The sequence below is a fragment of the Euprymna scolopes genome, chromosome 23 (assembly GCF_053919585.1).
Source record: "Euprymna scolopes isolate OS-2025 chromosome 23, ASM5391958v1, whole genome shotgun sequence".
Classification (NCBI taxonomy): Eukaryota; Metazoa; Mollusca; class Cephalopoda; order Sepiida; family Sepiolidae; genus Euprymna; species Euprymna scolopes.
The window spans coordinates 43848408-43868768 of record NC_136504.1 but is presented as its reverse complement, the minus strand read 5'-3'; the positions used below and the strand labels follow the sequence as shown (position 1 = coordinate 43868768).

The 20361-nt window shown below is 33.0% G+C and overlaps 1 protein-coding gene across 2 annotated transcripts in view; it reads left to right on the top strand.

Annotated features, from left to right (window-relative positions):
* The window catches only part of LOC145245855 (MYCBP-associated protein-like), a 530396-nt gene that overhangs the window by 87897 nt on the left and 422138 nt on the right, over positions 1 to 20361 (top strand). For both annotated transcript variants that reach the window (XM_080107561.1, XM_080107562.1), the window contains 5 exons: positions 524 to 627; positions 7040 to 7101; positions 8771 to 8877; positions 13284 to 13464; positions 17142 to 17261. In XM_080107561.1, the coding sequence (XP_079963687.1) occupies positions 524 to 627; positions 7040 to 7101; positions 8771 to 8877; positions 13284 to 13464; positions 17142 to 17261 (574 nt within the window). The remainder of the gene's footprint in view (positions 1 to 523; positions 628 to 7039; positions 7102 to 8770; positions 8878 to 13283; positions 13465 to 17141; positions 17262 to 20361) is intronic.

Genomic DNA, 20361 nt, shown 5'->3' with positions numbered 1-20361 from the left:
GATATAGTCAAATATTAAAATCCAATGTCAAAGAACCCAGATATAGTCAAATATTAAAATCCAATGTCAAAGAATCCAGATATAGTCAAATATTAAAATCCAATGTCAAAGAATCCAGATATAATCAAATATTAAAATCCAATGTCAAAGAACCCAGATATAGTCAAATATTAAAATCCAATGTCAAAGGATCCAGATATAGTTAAATATTAAAATCCAATGTCAAAGAATCCAGATATAGTCAAATATTAAAATCCAATGTCAAAGAATCCAGATATAGTCAAATATTAAAATTCAATGTCAAAGAATCCAGATATAGTCATATATTAAAATCCAATGTCAAAGAATCCAGATATAGTCAAATATTAAAATCCAATGTCAAAGAATCCAGATATAGTCAAATATTAAAATTCAATCAATGAAAATTTTAAAAAATTGGTAAAAAAAAAACTAAAAGAAAAAAAAACTTCAATATGGGTGTGAATTGAAGTCATTGGATGATTTTTTTTCTTCTTCTTATCAGATTCGACAAGATGTTCTTTCAGTTGAACCAAAGCCACTCATCCAGAAGAAATTCAGAGTTAAAGTCGAAAAACCTGTTGAAATATCAAAGAAGAAACGGCCAACGTAAGTTTAAGAAATGCTATTAAGTGTGCATTATAGTTAACAATCCAAAAAAGGTTAAAAAAAATTATTAATAACTTTTCGTATTATTTGGATTATTTGGACTATTTGGACTACTGTTCTCATCTTAAGTATTTTAATGGAGCCCTTTACTTAATTCAAAACGATAACATGCTCTTGTTCTGTCAGCCATGACCAGGTAGAAGTTATAAGTCATTTTCAGTTGTATTTTGAATATTGCCCGTACTGAGGATCGAAACTTCAGCCTCGAAAAAGTGTAACTTACAACTGAATTTTCCCAAAGGTATAAAGGGTTCTGCTTGAAATGCTATGTAGATTTATAAGTTCAACAAAGAGATTCCCAAGTTCGACAAGATAACCTGAAAAAGGTTGGTGATTTCAATAAAAAAACATTGTGGAAATAACACTTAAGATGCGAACATTTTTTCAAATAATATCAATTATCAATTTGTATCTCAAGAATTCAGAAACATAACTTGTTACCAAAAACGCAAGAAAATTCAATCTTCTATCGACCTACATAACTGTTCAGTTTGTGTGTGTGTGTGTTTTTCAAATTTTGTATTACTAGCAGTTCAGCCCGGCTTTGGTCGGGCCCTATGTACTGTTCATAACTTTCGCTACGTGTGAATACACTTTATGTAAAATTTCAAATGTTTAGACCAGCAATTGGCTGAGTAAATTTGACCTCTGCGATCTCTACCAATATGGTAGAGACTGCAGAAGTTAATTTTTTTTAACTTTGACCCCTATTATGCCCCCTTAACATTTATTTTTTGGGCTCAAATCAAATTAAAAAGTTTGATCCATGTCCAAGTAACCTACATTTAAAATTTCAAGTGTTTAGACCCAAAATTTGTAGAGGAGTTTGGTAGAGTTTTCAAAGGTCAAATCGTCGACATTTGACGCCTAGACAGCAAAATTTCTGGCTGAAAACCGATTAAAAAGATTTTCCTAAATCTCAATACTCCTTATGTCAAATTTTGAGTTTCTAGACCAAAAATTGACAGAGTTATTTAGTAGGGAAATGTACACACACACAGAGACATTTTCACTTTTGTAGATATACAAGCCTGGGAGCCCAGAGTTGCCCAGGTATTTGGAGGTATATATTGAGCAAAAAAAAAAAAAGTGGTAGTAGGACGGCAGGCTCGAACCCGTACCACGAAGGAGGAAAAGAACGGGGAAAAAACCTGATGTCTTTGCGGTTACGACCACCGCCAAACCTGAACTGACTCATGTTTAAACTAAGGCTAGAGAATCGAAAGGAGAGGATAACTTTAAAAAACACAGGCGAAAAAAGCGACCCCCCCCCCCTTGTAGAAAAGTGCCTAGTTGAAGGTAAAGATATTAATATTTCCGGCCAATTTTTCGATGTTTGTCGTCTGAAAGGTCGAACTTGAAAACGATACTGATCTTGGTAAAATCCATCGCCCCTGTCGAAAGTTTTAGGCAGACATGCAAACATACATACATACATTTATATATTGGAAACTAAAAATTTTCGACCCAAACCGATTAAAAAGCTTGCCCTATCTCTGAATACCCTTTATGTCAAATTTCAAATGTTTAAACCAGAAATTATCTGAGTAATTTCGTAGAGACCGCAGAGGTCAATTTTTTAAAAAATTTTCCTCAATTATGACCCATTAATATTTATTATTTTGGACTCAAATTAAGTTATTAAGTTAGATCCATGTCAAAGGAACCTATATCTAAAATTTCATGTGTCTAGACCCAAAATTGTCGGAGGAGTTTGGTAGAGTTCTGAAAGGTCAAATCGTTGAACTTTGATCCCTTAACAGCCATATTTCGGGCCGAAAACCGATTACAAAGATTTTTCCAAATCTCCCTACCCTATATATATCAAATTTCAAGTCTGTAGCATGAAAATTGACAGAGTTATTGTGTAGGGAAATGTACACACACACACAAATACACACATAAAGAGACGCACACACAGACACGTTCACTTTTATAGATATACTACCATGGGTGCCCAGCGTTGCCCGTGTGTTTGGATGTGTCTGTTGAGCGAAAAAAAAAACAAAAAAAAGTGGTAATAGGAAGGCAGGCTCGAACCCGTACTGCGAAGGAGGAAAAGAATGGGGAAAAAACCTGACGTCTATGCTGTTACGACCACCGCCAAACCGGAAGTGACATTCTTTAAAATTAAGGCTAGACAATCGAAAGGAGAGGATGACTTTCGAAAATATCGGCAAAAAAGAACCCCCCACCCCCACCGTAGAAAAGTTTGCAGTTGAAGGTGAAGATATGAATGTTTTTAGCCACTTTTCGATATTTGTCGTCTGAAAGGTCGGACTTTAAAACGATATTGATCTTGGTAAAATTCGTCGCCTCTGTCAAAAGTTTTAGGCAGATGTGCAAACATACATACATACATAGATTTATATATTGGTAACTAAAAATTTTTGACCGAAACCAATTAAAAAGCTTGCCCTATCTCTGAATACCCTTTATCTCAAATTTCAAATGTTTACACCAGAAATTATCTGAGTAATTTCGTAGAGATCGCAGAGGTCAAATTTTTTTTAACTTTGACCCCTATTATGGCCCCTTAACATTTATTGTTTTGGGCTCAAATCAAGTTATTAAGTTAGATCCATGTCAAAGGAACCTATATCTAAAATTTCAAGTGTTTAGACCCAAAATTGTTGGAGAAGTTTGGTAGAGTTCTCAAAAGTTAAATCGTTGAACTTTGACCCCTTAACAGACAAATTTCTGGCTGAAAACCGATCACATAGATTTTCCCAAATCTCAGTACCCTGTATATCAAATTTCGAGTCTGTTGACATTAAATTGACAGAGTTATTGCGTAGAGAAATGTACACACACACAGAGATACACAAACACTTTCACTTTTATAGATATATAGATAGATAGATTTTCTAGAAGGTTTGCAAAAATAAGGATTCAAGATGGCTGCTATAATTAACGTGATGTTTTATGCTTAGCGACTGAAAAATCGAAAATTAAACAAAAATACAACTAATAACTGTCACTAATCTGCATATTTAATTTGCTGAAACTGAAGTGAAACTGTTTTATGTTCTTCTTCATTGTTATTTCTTTTTTTTCACAAAGGAGTCACCACTTATCAAGGCTCGGTGGCCACTCGAGGATAAGTGTTAAAATCCAACATATCGTAGTAATCGTTAGTAGTGGAAATTTGGTAAATTGGATTACTTAAGGGGAATGGCTCATCAAGAATTTATTCAAGTTAGATTTGAAGACAACCATGTTGTAGTCAGTTGGAAAGCAGGAAAGCAGAACAGAGTTCCACAGGAGTGCATTCCTAAGAAAGAATCTTTGTACATCGAATCTACGTTTAGGTTTAGGCACAGATAAAGAGTGGGGGAAATTTCCAAATACTTTTGCACTATACCGAAAATTTCTACGACCCCCGAGACAAGAATACATATACTAAAATTGAAAACACTAAAAAGAAAATGTAAAAGCTGAAAAGCTATACAGGTCGACAGAAGTTTATTTCATTTGGTAAAAGTTATTTGTTGTAAATTTGTTTCATTTTTTTTACCCCCATCCATTTTTGCTTTTTTCTATTTTAAAAATATAACGCATATTTGGCGAAATGTTTAATGGAATTCTACAGTGATTTGAGCTGACATTGACAAGCACTTATTAGCTCTACTCAACATTAACTATATGTAAGGTAACAGGCAGGTTTATTGTTTCTGGCTTTTTATTCTATCTGATCCAAAAAAAATATCTATATAAATAAAACAGTAGGTGTATATATGTATGTGTGTGTGAAAATGTTTAACCGATAAACTCTCAAACTACTCGTCACATAACACTGAAATTGATAAGAAATAATAGTCATGCTCCTAGAATGGTTCATAACGAGTAAAATCTTTGTTTGGATGGATAAATAACGCATACAGAAATATGTTGGCAAGTCGAAATGCAAAAATGTTCATTTCAACTTGCCGACATATTTTTATTACTTTTTCTCATGCTCAAATTCATTCATAGCTTGAAGTGTTTTAATTTTAAATCTTTCTTATCTATCCATCTATCAATAGCTCAAATGGTAGGGAATGTGGTTGGAGTGCTAAATGTTTTGGTTTCGATTCTAGCTGATGGCACCCAAGTCATTTTTTTTTTAATTTTTAAAATCAGTACTATATATTAGGTACAATATAATATTCAATAGATAATTGGCTCTGTAATAGTAAATATTAAATCTACATGAGTTAAAATATATTTAAGCGTATTTTACGACTGGGCAAGGCCGAGCTCCCTCCCCCACTATTCCATCCATCCATAGCCCTTAAGCCCCTGGAGAGGCATAGGCCATCTACAACTTTTGTAGATGTTTTTGTAGCAAGGAGTTCTTTTTTTCAGGGTGAGAGTGCTAGCCCCACACCCAACCTTCCCAGGAGGGACATACAGCACCTAGCCTTCCCAAATGGTCACCTCTCTGGTACTGGTCAGGCTCAACGTTGCTTAACTAATTTTGGGGAACTGTAACATGTGTAACATATGAAAGTAAACATATTTTGACTTGCTTCATTTTGGTGCTGGCAAACTCGGATCCTACCCAGAGTTGTCCGGGAGTCTTTTCATTTTTATTTCTGCTTCACATTTGTTTTTCGCCAAATTATATTTTCACTAGCGGAGAGAAGGGGGTGCAGCTTTGTCTGGACGTAAAATACACTTAAATATGATATTTTAATTTGTCCAGATTCTGTATATATTATTATCGAGTTGTGATTTCAAAAGTAAAAAAAAAAAGTATTTAGGTGCCATCAGCTGGAATCGAAATTGAGACTCTAACATTCAAAGCTGGTGATGTTATCACTGTACAAACATGACATGCATATAAGCCAATAAAAAGTAAACTAAGAGGAATGTGCAAAATGTATAACGATTTTTTCAATTTTGAACCAATTTGGACCCCTTGAAAACAATTTTAATTCTGGTGGATTTAATATAGCAATATATTTTGATTAAAAATATTTTTAAAAATCATTTTCTTTTATGCCATTGCATTTTCTATCCCAATAATTGGTAGTCATGCAGAATAATGATAATAATACTATTATTGGAATTTTCTGCGCAGTTTACATAAAACAGCAGAAGGTGCCAGACAAGAGTTTCATAATTTTTTTTCCGTGCAAAAGCTGGCCATTTTTCAACGAAGAAATATATTTATATTATTAGAAAGATAATTCAATGAAAAATTAATTGAAAAATGAAAACAACATTCTTTTTTGTTGTTGCAACAAAAATCCATTGAATAATTATGGGACTATTTTATGGAATTTTAAGAAAATTCAAATTCAGATCCTGAAAAAATCACTTTTTGTAAGGTAAGTTTCATAAATAAATATCTTTTTTGAATTTTTTGAGGGACCTGCTATATCTTGGATTAATTTTCTTGGAATCACTGCTAACCTCACATCAGGGGGGGGGGTCAACCAATTGGGGGGGGGTCGTTATACCCTCAGTCGGCCAGCTTCCATGACTGCTTTGTACGCTTCCACCGACTGTTGTCCGACTCTCACCACGAGGAGGTGATGCAACAAGAGAATCAATAGCAAAAACAGTTTATTATTTTATATGATTTTTTATTTTTTGTTCAAATCAAGATAAATTTTTAAGTGTTTTTATATAATAAACCAATGATAGCAAATAATTGTTTTCTTAAATGATGTTGATTGCTGCGATTTTCAGTGCTTTATGTAAACTGCTCTAAAATTTCGACTGCCGAAAAATTAATTTTAAACAAATAATATGTTTATATTTGTTTATTTTTCATAATATAGTGTTGTAATTTCGTTTATAAACGTATTTCATGCATATTTTATTTTAAAATTTAAACAACGCTTATATCACGAAAAACACAATTATGACTTTCATATCACGTGGGTCAAGTGTATTGTCCAGCATTTGAAAATAATACTGCAGACGAACAACACGCTGACTCTATACTAAATTTTTCTTCAATTAACTATCATGGCAAGGAAAAAGAAAAAAAAAAAATGTAGAAAATTCTCAGGATGATATCTGTCGCCGAAATATTAATTAAAAAAAATATATATATTTGTTTATTTTACATAATATTGTGTTGTAAATTGGTTTATAAATGTATTTCATACGTATTTTATTTTAAAATTCAAACAATGTTTATATACCGGAAAACGCAACTCTTCATTTCACATAAGTACCCAGTAATTAAATGATTAATGGTAAATAAAAAATACTAGTATGAAAGTCACATAGATTTGAGAAACACACAAGCACATACAAAGTCTCACAAGAAGTCATCTCATAATTTTGTTAGTATAAAAATTTTTCTGTTTCATTTTCTGTTTTTTTATATATTTCCTTGTCGTTGCATCTACAGGGCTGTTGTGGCCAAATTGGCTTCACCTGATTCGATTTGCAAATCTCCCAACTTTATTCCTGGTAAGTATCATTTGTGGAATTTACTGATAAATATCAAGTCCAATTTATTGGCAAAAAAAACCCAAAAAACAAATTGCAATAAGCCATGTCAAAAGTAGTGTTAGGACGATTAATCAGAACCAGGAATCGAAAAAATCAGAACTTTTTCGAGTGTTGGGATCGGTGTCAGAATCGAAAAAATATGTCTATTTTCCGATGCCAAAAACGATTCTTTTAATTGGCTTTTTTTTATTTGATTATCTTTAAAAAAAATTCCTTCTACTGCTGGTATTAATACTAAAATAATATCTATTGATTTTAAACTATTAGTAAAGCTAAAATCGATAGATCATCCCTCACAAGTGTATCTTTACGTTTGAGAAAACATCTGCACATTTCACATGTGTTTTTAAGGTAACGGTGAAAAATAACAACTTTATAGTTAAATATTTAGATATTTATAATGAATCAGAATCAGTAATTGTATCGGAATCGGGAATTTAATACGGAATCGGTAATTGTATTGGAATTGGAAAAAAATATTGGAATCGTCCCATCGCTAGTAAAAAGACAAAATATTTACATCCATGTACAGTCTGAACGTTTGTTTAAGGCCACTTTAAACCTGAATATGCTTTTTCAATTCAAATAATTGAATGCCAGTGGGTTTCATGAAGCAGAATCATGAACAGAGAATGCTGCTTTTCTTCTGTTGGATTCATCATCATCATATCGTATGAATCCGAAGACTCTATTGTTGGCATTGGTTTCCCTCGATATTTTTATAGTCAGAATTCTTTCTAGAAATACATTAAAACTTTCGAGAGGGACCATGAAAAGGTTGCCAACATCCTAAGTGAAAGTGATTTTTGTGGAATGAACTGGATCTACAAAGCTACTATTTGTCCGTGCATGAGATATTGTTGCCACATCTGGATTGGTGCATCTGCCACTAGTCACTCGCTATTAGACAGGATCCAAAAATGAGTTTTAAATCTAATACGTCCCACACTATCAACCAACCTCCAGACTCTGTCCTATTGCTTCAATATTGCATTCATATACCTAGTTTACAAGCATTTTAATGGAATGTGCTCTGATGAACTCAGAGCACTTGTGGCCGCTCCTCGATATACATATTTCCAAGTAACCAGAAAAGCAGCAAAATCTAACTCTTCACTGTTGCGGTCCCTAAATGCAAGAAAGCCTTCTACTCTATTAGTTTTTTCCCTTGATTTGCTAGACTTTGGAATTTCCTGCCTGTCTCTTGCTTTCCTGAATGTACTGACACGTAGAAGTTTAAATGTAATGTGAACAGACATGTGTGTGGGTGCTTCTGGGGTTAAAACTAATATGTGGCATCAAAGGGTGTGGATAAATGTGAACATGTTCCGAAACGAGTTATCTCAAGTTACATTGATCTTAGAATAAAACCCACTCAATGAAACTCACTTAATCAAACCCACTCACTCAAACCCATTTAAGCGAACCCACTCAATCAAACCCACTTAATCAGATCAACTCAATCAAACCCATTCTATCAAACTCACTCAAACAGACCCATTTAATCAAACCCATTTAATCGAACCCACTCAATCAAACCCATTTAATCAAACTCACTTACTCCCAAAATACATTTAAAATAGTTACACTGCATTCATATGATATTTCCTTTCTTTTTTCCTCCAAGGTTTATATGGTCCTCAATTCGATAGCATTGGCCGTCTGGTGTCGCATAGTATCGCAGGAGATTATGCAGATTTTTATTCCATGGCTTCCAATGTTGGTGAGGCAAAGGTAAAGTTGATATTCACTTTTTCAATTGTTAACAAGTATGTGTGTGCCCTTCCGGTGTTGATGAATGGAGTTTATATACTAATTACAGTTTCTCTTATGCAAATTGACTGCGATCTGCAGAGGGGAGATAATTCAGTTAACACTAATTTTTCCAATCCTTTCATAACTACAATTACTCTTTTTACTAGATTGGTTACTCTTTGATATTTCTAATCATTAAATCATTCCATTTCTCCTCTAAACAACAGACAAAATGTTTGTTTGAAGAAGACGATGTTAAAGTCGGTTAAGAAGAAGACTCATGGTACCGTTCCACAGATGGAATGTGTAGGTTAATTAATGACCTTTGTTAGTTAATTATGAAGTAAATAAAGAAAACGTACCTTCCTTTCTTAAATGACTTCATACAGGAAGTTATATCAACAGAAGACAAAAGAAAACAAATTAATTAATACTTAACATTTACTTAGCCTTTTACACACAGATTTACATAACTACAAACAAGGAAAGAAGACACACGTCATACACACATTTATATATACATTCAGAGGGCAGACAACTCCAAGTCATTCAATGCCCAAAGCACATTTCATCACAAATCAGACAAGGGGAAGCAACTCCTCACATGGTTCAAGGAACAAAAAAGGTCTTAATCTTCACAGTATTAAGACCTGACAACATGGAACGGTAGTCTTCAGAAAATGACACCAGTAATGTTGAGTTATCGCCCTTGTATTAAGGTATAAAAGTAGGATCTCTTGGAGTATGGTGCTTTGAGCAATCGCTCTTGCTTGGTGTTTATGTTTGTCTGGAAAGAAAGATGACAGATAAGACAAATACATGTAGCATCCATAGATTTATGTTATGAATAACCTAATGTTAACACAAATCTGAATATTTATGCAGAATAAGGATCATGGTTTTTTTTTTCAGAATTTCCAAGCAGTTTATACAAAATGACAGAAGGTGTCAAAGATAAATTTTGTGATTTTTTTTTTTTACTGCAAACGTTTGCCACTTTTTTCAATGAACAATGTATTATTTCTGTTATTACGAAGATAATTCAATGAAAAATTAATTAAAAAAATGAAAACGATATTGTTTTTTGTTGTTACAAAGAAAATACAATGAATAAATAACTATAGAATTTTTACGAAACTTGAGGAAAATTCAGATTCAAATCAAGAAAGAAACACTCATTGTAAGGTAAGTTTTATAAATAAATATTTATTTTTTGAATAGTAAACAACTGACAGCAACACACATTTTTTATATATCGTTTTTTATGATTTTTTTTATTCACATGAAAATAAATATTTATTTTTTTTATAATAAAAGAATGATAGCAAATAAGGGTTTTCTTAAATGACGTTGGCACTTGCGGTTTAAGTGACACAGTGTTTCAGCACCTTTATGCGTTTTATGTAAACTGTTGGAAAATATTGACGATGGCACGATTCGTATTCTACATAAGTACCCAGATCTTAATGAGAAAAAAAATAACAGCACTGGAAACAAACGCACGAGTTGTAGAAACAAGGATTACCACAAGTGAGGGACCAACGTAGTTGAGGAATGAGTAAGAATGGTTATTTTAAAGTTGTTCTGGAAAACACTTATGACAAAGTGACTGACACATATGCAAATGGTCAAGTTGTGGCACTAGTGTGATGTCACCGAAATAAATGGATATGTTATGTAATTGGTAACACAAGTAATTATCTCTTATTTATCTGTCTGTCGATTTATCTATATATCTATGTGATCTATCTCAATCTATCTATCAAACTGGCGAGATAAACAAGAGATGAGATGTGAAGCTATGTTTTGATAAAAGTTGTCAAAACATACCGAGGTGTAAAATGGACAAGTTGCACCAGAAGTTCTAAAAATAGCTGACTGGAAGGACGTGATTGTTACTACGTGATCAGGTTAGCAGGACATAGTCAGAGTTGGAATTTGGGTGTAAAGAAGAGCAGACGGATTGACGGTTGTCTCCAACCCCCTCTTGGGAGGGAGATGACGTGTCTCCAAATTGAAGATTAGAATTAGCCACAAGCAAAGATCCTCACTTTCCATTCTTCTGTGTTCGACACCTGGAAAATGAATAAAAAAAAACATATAAAACTAACCATCGTTTTGGAGTGAAATGCATTCATTCAAACAGTTTCCAGCTTCCCTCCAAGAACAGATGAAGCCCAGGTGGACCACAAGATTAACGACGTAGTTGAAAATAAGGTATGTCCAATATATATATGACACACACACACACGCACACCCACATATGAACATTTGGATGATCGTGAGACGAACTCCAATAGGTCACAAAGATAACTTGGGTTCAGATCGTGAAGAGCCACTAGAAGAAGAAGAAGAAAAAGAGGAGAGAAAGTGTGTATCAGCAATAAAAGCACTCTGGGCAAAATTCACCAATGCTCCGAACCATTGCAAGATGTCAGACAGCTATAAACTGTCGAAAAGATTGCACACATAACAGCTGGTTATAGCTGCAGACTAAGAAACTGTTAATTGACCAAAAAGAGGGAAAAGCAGGAATGCAACCATATTCTGTTGGATTTGTAGATACATATCAGAGGCTTTGTGTTGAAACAACTGGCAATAAATACCCTTTTTTTCAATAGAAAAGAAGTTGTGTCAAAATTTTTTTAAGGGGTGTGTTTGAAGGCTTATCAACGCAGAAATTATTCTGTCATTGGAAACAGATAAATAATAATAAAGAATTCAAAGAGTTCAATAATCTTTATTTACCTTCACTGTAGATGGTACATTCCTCAAATATTTTTGGGGACATCCCCCATTATCAATAGGTAAGAAATGTAGATCAACTCTCTATGTTGAATTTCATTTGTTTTTGTTTCTTTGCAAGACTTTTATATACAACGTCAGGTTCACGCTAAAATGTAACAGACAACGTTACACAATTCCATTGTAATTCAAACTGGGAATTTACAGTGATCACAATCATATTCAGTATGGCATTCAACAAAATACATACATTATAGCATAAAAAATATCCTTTTATGAATTGCAGCATTTGAATTGTCGTAGGCGCACCCAAACAAGTCTACAGTCTTACTACTACTAATATTACTAATACTGAATTAAAAAGTAATTTTATATTGTTAAGAGTTGAATAGAAAGTGTCTGTTTGGTAACTGCTTCAGGTTTTGAAAGCAGAAATGGGCAAGCATATTTTATCAAAAAAAGAATCACTCATTATTTTAGATGCCTTAGATTGTAGCAGAATTTTAAATTTTACTAGTTCCCGCATGCAGGAATCAGTCATGCAGTATAAAATGAAAAGGGAACAAAAAAAGTGACAGTGTTAAAATGTCCTTGTCGAAACAACATACGAAAGTCCTTTTTTTCCTTTCTTTCCTCAACTTGCAATAAATCCTTGTGTATTCAATATTATCTTCCACCGTTCATTCTCGTTCTAAGCAGTAAAAAAACAAAAAAACGCTCATGCTTTAGAATTCGTTCCTTCTAACAATTACCAATGGTGAACATATGCAAATTAATGGCATACGTTCACTAATGATCGACCTACTAAATTACGCTTGTCTTTTCTTCTTCTTTCCTACATTTTTTGTCGTCATTTTACAGGTTAAACAAACACGGGGTCGTTTGTGAGAGTGATGATTTTTATTACATAAATTTGCAAAGTAATTCCAGCTTTTTTTTTTCTTTTTTTTTTTTGACATTTCGTTAGTAATATTATGTGGAATTAATTAATTTCCGATTTCAAAACAGGAAATTGTCACCAAGTAGACTCTTTCTATCTCACCAGGTTAAGCATTCTCTTTAGCACACTTTTCTCAAGTATATAAACTTCCGGTTTGATGTTTGTCGTTACTTGTACATCTTGATTCTTATCCAGAATTCAACCTAAATAATAAAAAAAGACAATAGTACAGAAAAATATTTATGATATATGAACCCATCACGTAATGAAAATGTCATATTCCAAAAATTATGTAAATTGATCAAGTACTTTTCTTTTTAAAATCGAAAATCATTTTTTTATGATTTTTAACGATTTTAACGGTAAATAGTAATCATTGTAAGCTCAATTATGATTTCAAGTTTAAATTGATTTGCTTCCAACTTATTTATTGAACATGGCGGATCCATACACGTCTCGCTTCATTATAAAATTTAATTTTCTTAGTTTAGAGAAAAAAGACTACTTGATCAATTTATATGATATTTGGAATATGATATTTTCGTTCCGTGATGGGTACGTACATCATAAAGATTTTTCTGTATTTTTTTTTTAATTAGCTTGCACCAATATTTTTCATAAATAAAAGATTGTTTTTTTCTGTAGTTCATTTAATCCGTTTTAAAAATTTATGTAAAACTAATTTATCTTTCTAAACCAGGACTTGCCCCTGCCTCAAAACGGTTATGTTCCGTTGAAGAAAGCTGACGCTCAACAGACGACACGGTCTCCTCTATCGACAGAGGCACAGTTGGAACCGGTCAGCTGTGAACAGATGAAAGCCCTTCGCAACTGGCAAGTGAAAATGGCGCAAAGACGCTTGCAACAAAAATATGTTTGTAGTAAGTGTTAAATAAATAATCTTTACTTGTGTCTCATTTGATTTTCTATTTAAAATGAATATATTTTTTTTTATACCAGGGAATTAAAAAATATATCTGTACTATTATATAAAAGGAACCTTAAGTGTGTGTGTGTGTGTGTGTGTGTGAAAGAGAGAGAGGAGGAGAGTGTGCGTGAGTTCGTTCCCTATGGACTCGAAAATGGTCAGGGCCGATTTATATGAAATTTCACATAAAGGTACTTTATATGCCCGGCAGTGTTATTAGATAAGTTTTGTATCGGAATGTCTTTGATAAATATCAATAATCGATGATCCAAATAATCCAATGAAAGAAGAAGCAGGCGATTTTGACCAAAGTTAACACCTTACACAGCCTAACATCACAAGTGCATTTGAAAGGATTTATTACCACACAAGCCCAAAGGCCCTATATATAAAATCAACAGTAGGTTCTTTGATATGACAGGGGCGTGTTCGAGATGATTGTTTCTGTTTAGAGCACAACTGAAACATGATATTTTATTTTTGTGTTTGAAACTTTAATTGAAGCCATTATATATATAAAAAATAATTTTATAAAATCAACATTACGTTCTTTACAGTGCAATGTAGACTACAATTCACTGCACCTTATCATAACAAAAGTCCATACAAAATTTCAGCTAGATCAGCCTAGTAGTTTCCAAGAAAAAGTGGAACAGACAGACAGATTTTAAGAGAAATGTGGTATAGATATCATTTCAAACTTAAGCATCATGAGCAATGAAAAGGCTATTTCAAATATAAGCATGAGAAAGGAATGGACAGAGTCTCTGATAAAGATGCATCTAAAATTAAATATGTCTGTTCACTCCTTGCGGATAGCGATGAAAATTAAATGTGACAGACCAATGAATAGACCAACCAATTGACAAAACCTCTTATATAGTTTCTTTGGAATCTAGAATAAGTTGTGTCCATTCAATCTGCTTGTATAAAGAGTAAAATGATTGCATTAAAACTAAGAATAACAGACTAAAGGACGGATAGAACTGCTTATAGAAATCCCTTTAATAAATTACTGCTCGTACAACTAATGTAGGAGAATGGAAAAAGGGCTGTTACAAAGAGAGAAGGGCATCCTCTGTCAACTCCATATTGGCCACACAAAAGTCATGCATTAATTCTCGACTGAGTAGGAACAGCTACCATGATGCGTGGTTTGTTATGTCCTATATGTTAGTTTACCCATTACATAAATACAGCCATGAACAAACGCCCGTTTGTTCAAACTGCCATCTATGTTTCTCCAGCCGATAACCACCACCAACAAGAAGAAGCAAGGGAGACCACTCTAAAAACACAAAGACATTGAAATCTTATATCTCAAGGGAGATAACTTAACATCATATATAGTGAGACACTTTCTGATAGAATATGTTGCTTTTAACCTCCTCTCCCCCATGACAAAGATATTACAATGTTTTTACCATGAAGGAACTGATCGATGATATCAGGCTAAAACTTTTGTGTTCCTCTTTGAAGACAATGGGCTTCTACACAAAAAATCGCATATCTAATAGCCCTATAACCCAAACCAAATCCCTCTATCAATTAAATTGAATTTATCAATTGCAGATTTTATTTACAATATATACTCATACGAAATAAATGAATATATAAGTGATCCATGTACAGAAAATAATCTATGAGGAGTATTCCAAAAATAATGCCTCCTATTTTTTTTCATTCTGCTCAAATGGATCAGAGGGGACTGCAAATTGCATTGTTATGATTACTGAATTTATAAGCTGAAAGATTCATCTCTCTGTTGCACATATTGACTGTGTGAAACTCTAAGAAAACAACCCCTGTTATGGACAGTCATCCAAAGTAGAGATGTGTCATTGAATTCCTCCATACAGAAAAAATTGAACTTATCAACATTCACCGGCGCCTGTTGAACGTTTATGAAGCTTATACAGCTGATGTCAGCATAGGAGATGGGTTCGTCGATTTCAGATTGATGACAGAGATGTGAGTGACAAAGTGCGCTCTGGACGCCCATTCACATCCATCACCTCAGAAAACAGTGAGCATCTTGACCAACACATCTGCACTGATGAGCGGATAACGTTGAATGAAATGTGCATAGATTTGAATATGGGTATCAATGCACTGAGAAACGATGTTCTTATCCCTAGGATACAGTAAATTGTGTACTAGATGGGTTCCATGAATGCTCACCCATGATCAAAAGGACCATTGACGGGATGTCTGTGAGGACTTATTGAATCAGTACAAAGCTGAAGGTGACGCATTCTTAGACCGCATCATCATTAGTGATGAGACATAGTGTCACCAGTACGAGTTGGAATAAAAATAACAGTCGATAGAATGGTACCACTCACACTCCCCAGAAAAGAAGTTCAAGATGCAGAGATCTGCAGACAAAGTGATGTGCACCGTCTTCTGGGATAGGAAGAACATCATCTTCCTAGATTTCTTGGAACCGGATTTGACGGTCAACTCTGACTGTTATGTTGTAATGTTGATAAAGCAGAAGACCTGAATTGCTTGTGTAAGGTCAGAGAACAGGGAAATGTTACGTTTGAAATATGAAAACACCAGGCCACACACAAGTTTGCAAACCACTGAACATGTGACGAAGTTCAGTTTAACAGTGCTGTGTCGCTTATCGTATAATCTCTACCCGGCATTGCCAGACTTTCACTTGTTCAGACTTCTATAGGATGCATTACGTGATCAGAATTTCCCCAACAACAACACTGTAATCACAGTAACGAAAAAATGGACCGCTTCGGCAGGTGTTGACTTTTACAACCAAAGGCATAAAGACTCTTGTTCATCATTGGCAAAAGTGCATTCACAATAGAATAAATTCTAGAGCACAAAACGTTACTTGTATATTATTTAATTATTGGAATTCTTTTGGGATGAGTAATTTGTATATTTTATTTATTTATTTGCGAATTATTATCCTCATCACAACGTTTCGGCTATTCCTCTGGCCTTCGTCAAGTGGTTAACCACAACAGGATAGGAATGTTAAATCTCTTAAGTGTATCTACAGTAATTACTGCTTTCCATAGTTGTCGTCTCACTACGTTTTGACCAACTGATCCTCTGGCCTTCGTCTGAAGATATAGTTAAGAGATTCAGCATTTCTATCTCATTGCAATTAACCACCTGACAAAGGCCAGAGGAATAGTTGGCCGAAACATGGTAAAACAACAATTAAAAGATGAGGGTAATAGTCCGCAAATAAATAAATAAAATAAAACGTTGCTTGTTTTAATGGTACCATTCCCGTCTGCGTAGCGCTTCAACTTTTTTTAGCGGAAAAATAGGAGGCATTACTTTTGGAACGACCCTCGTATTAAATATTAAAAAATGTCAAGAACTTCGATCATAAAAACCTTTTATCAAAATGAATGGAGTCGGCGTTAAATAACCAAAAAGGGTTGATATGCCGTAAAACAATCAATCAACTTTGGACATGTGTTAAACATTTAAATACATTATCTATAAAAAAAAATCTAAACAATATTTTTTTTTATCTTGGAAGAAAATATTATTATCCTTGTTATATTATCAATTTTGTTTTTGGAATTTTGGAGATGAGGATAATTTGTATTAATATTCAAACTTTGTTTTCCTCTTGGTGTTGATTAGAAATACTGGAGAGACAACCACAAGACCTGGTGATGAATCAAGGTGATTACATTCGAAATCGCGTTGAGACATGTGAAATCCTTGACAGAGTTCTGGCTCAAGTCTCTACTGGAAAAGGATGTAAGTTTTGACTGAGTTCTTTTTGATTTCCAGATTTCATAAGAATACTAGTAGGCTGCTCGTAAGAGATGTTTAAATATGATACTATAATTCATGCAGATTACATATTTATTATTATAGAGACAATTCTCTACTAATTATTATATTGAACCTAATATATAGTAGTGAGACCAAAACTAATATATATATACTAGCTGTACCCGGCCATGCGTTGCTGTGGCTCAGTTTGTTAAAATGGAACACATGTGAAAGTAGAGAAAAGTTTTATTCTTTTTTTCAAGAGAATGTACAAATTATTTAATTTTTTTAACAGATGTTAAGAAAATAAACAGAAAAATACTTCCATCATTAATTATGCAAAAAAATAAATAAAATGTTGATTTAGTGTTTCAATATGCTTATAAATTACGATAAAACTTGCTGAGTATGCACTGTTTTACAGTTGTTGTAAAAATGAAACGGAAACTTAAATTTCGCTTCGTTTTAATCTTTCTTAATTTTTTAATTGTGCCCCCCTTCAAACGAATATAATCAAAACAGTAACATTGAACAATTGTACTTTATGTATATAAAACACAAAATATTTATTAAAAAAAAAATTAAAGAAAAAAAAGTTAATAACGAAAGGGAAATAATTCCATTTTTAACCGAAAAAGTCAGTTTGGTATATCTTTTTGTTATTTTTTACATAAGTCTAGCTTACCATTCACATTGGAAATGTCGCCATTTATAGGTTGTCGGGTACGTTTACAATGAATAAACACTCCAATCTAGTAGATGTATCAGAATTTTTGTAGGAATTTTTTACACCCCTATCACGAAACTACGAATAAAATATAAAAATCTTGTAATTTCTCTTTTAAAAGTGGGTTGTTTATTTTCTTTATGGGTTATACTTCCAAAATAAACTATTAAAGTTGTTTTAAAAGTAATAGAAATACTTTTTTTTATTTTTAAAAAACAGTAATGAATTTTACGAACTCAATATTTTTCAATTTTTAAACTTAAAAAATCTATCAAAATTTTTCTATTGATTCTATTTTTACGATATTTTCAGGGTCAATGTGAAATTTTATGCTCTTTCCAATAAACCGAATATAATATTTTAGACAAACGATTTTTTTTTAATTCACGCCCCCCCCAATTTTCAAGTGTCTAGTAAAAAGTAAATAATTAATTTACACACCAAAGTTTTATATATCACAAATTGAAGAGAAAAGGTCAATAAGTAATATATTCAAATTTAAAATAAAAAAGTAGTGTTTTTTAGAAATTTACCTGTAAAGTTCGAAGTTTAAAACCTGTTTTATTAAACCACATTGTTTGTTTTTTCTTTTGTTTTTTTTTATGAAACCTTGGTCCTTGCTCCTTTAATTGAAAAAAAAACATTAGGGCTTGAATTACATTTTTCGAGTAGTTATAAGCTTGGAAAGACAGGGGGTAGAATAATTCACGCCTCCCATTTTGAAATGTCTATTAAAAAGTAAATGATTTATTCACCAAAGTGTTATGTATCACAAATTTAAGAGAAAAGGTCAATAAATAATATATTCAAATTTAAAACAAAAAAAGTAGTGTTTTTTAGAAATTTACCTGTAAAGTCCGAAGTTAAAACCTTTTTTTTTTTTAAAAAACATGTTTTTTTTTTGTTTTTTTTTAATGAAACCTTGGTCCTTGCTCCTTTAATTGGAAAAAAAAATTAGGGCTTGAGTTACATTTTTCGAGGAGTTATAAGCTTGGAAAGACAGGGTGGAATTATTCACTATTTTTCACGAAATTTCTTACACACCTACCAATCTACCCATGTTAAGAACGGCTTTCGGAATAGACACCCTTAACCTTGCCAGAATACCCGAAAAGCTATAAAGTTGACGTGTCGAATGTGAACGATGAGTTGGACGTGATGTAAAAATGTACCGAATTTAAAAGGGAACAAAATTCAAATTTCCATTCCATTTTTACAACCGTAAAGCAGAGCATTCTATGCAAATTTTACCTAACTTACTGTATTAATGCTATTTTTTTAAGCAAGAAAAAAAAAAGGTAAATATCCAGATATGCTACTACAGAACACCGACCACTCTAATTTGTTTTTTTACAGGTAATTGAGGTCGCTGACAACGAATCTGATAGTCAAACTTGGGGCAAATGTACCGTTTGCATGGTATTTACCCCTGAACCCACGAACTTCTTTCCACCATTTTGCAGCTTCCGTTTATGCTACGCGCATGCATGCTGTAGCATAAACGACGGCTTCACCAAGCAAACTACGTTGGGGGGGAGGGGATTTTTTTTTCCAGGACATAGAATTTTCTAATTTTCAAAAATACATTATAGCGCTTTTTGGGTGGAAAATTTAAAATTAGCTGAAAAAGAAATAAAATAAGAAAAGGAAAGCACACCAAGTTGGAGTAGGGGGGGGTAAGTTATCTGTTTTTTTGTTTTTTTTACCTGGAACATAGAATTTTCAAATTTTCCGTAAGTAACGCACCGACATTTACCAATTAGAACACCATTTAACATTTCCCGAAGATTTTACTTTGTACATTGGGGGTGCGAGCGGGGGTGGCGGATGTGATGTTGGGGCGCACGCACCCCCCAACATCACATCCCCCCCATAAACAAATTAGAGTGGTCGGTGTTTTGTAGTAGCGTATGTGGATATTTACCAAAAAAAATATTTAGGTTTGGCTATAAATTCCTAAACTCATTTCACCCTAAATAATTTAGGTGACTGAAATAGGAATCTAATTGAATCTTAAATTTCCTGAATAGTATGCGAGAATTCATTTTTCTTCGAGTTATATCGAATTCATTAATACGGACTTTAGGGGCTTTTTTCGTAATGTTACTGTAAAAATTATTTTTTATTGTTACAAATTACGATGCTTTAAAAAAAGCAAAAATAAATTCTTGCGTTTTTTTATTTACTATTGAAAACCATAACTTTAGTAAAGGTATTTTTTGTTTAAACAAAATAAAACATTTTCACTAAGAGTTAAGTAAAAATAATTAGTTCATTATATTCTGCGATCATTATTTGAAAAATACTGCCATTTTCATTAAAATTCGTTAATTTCCTGATTTTTGGTGAATTTTT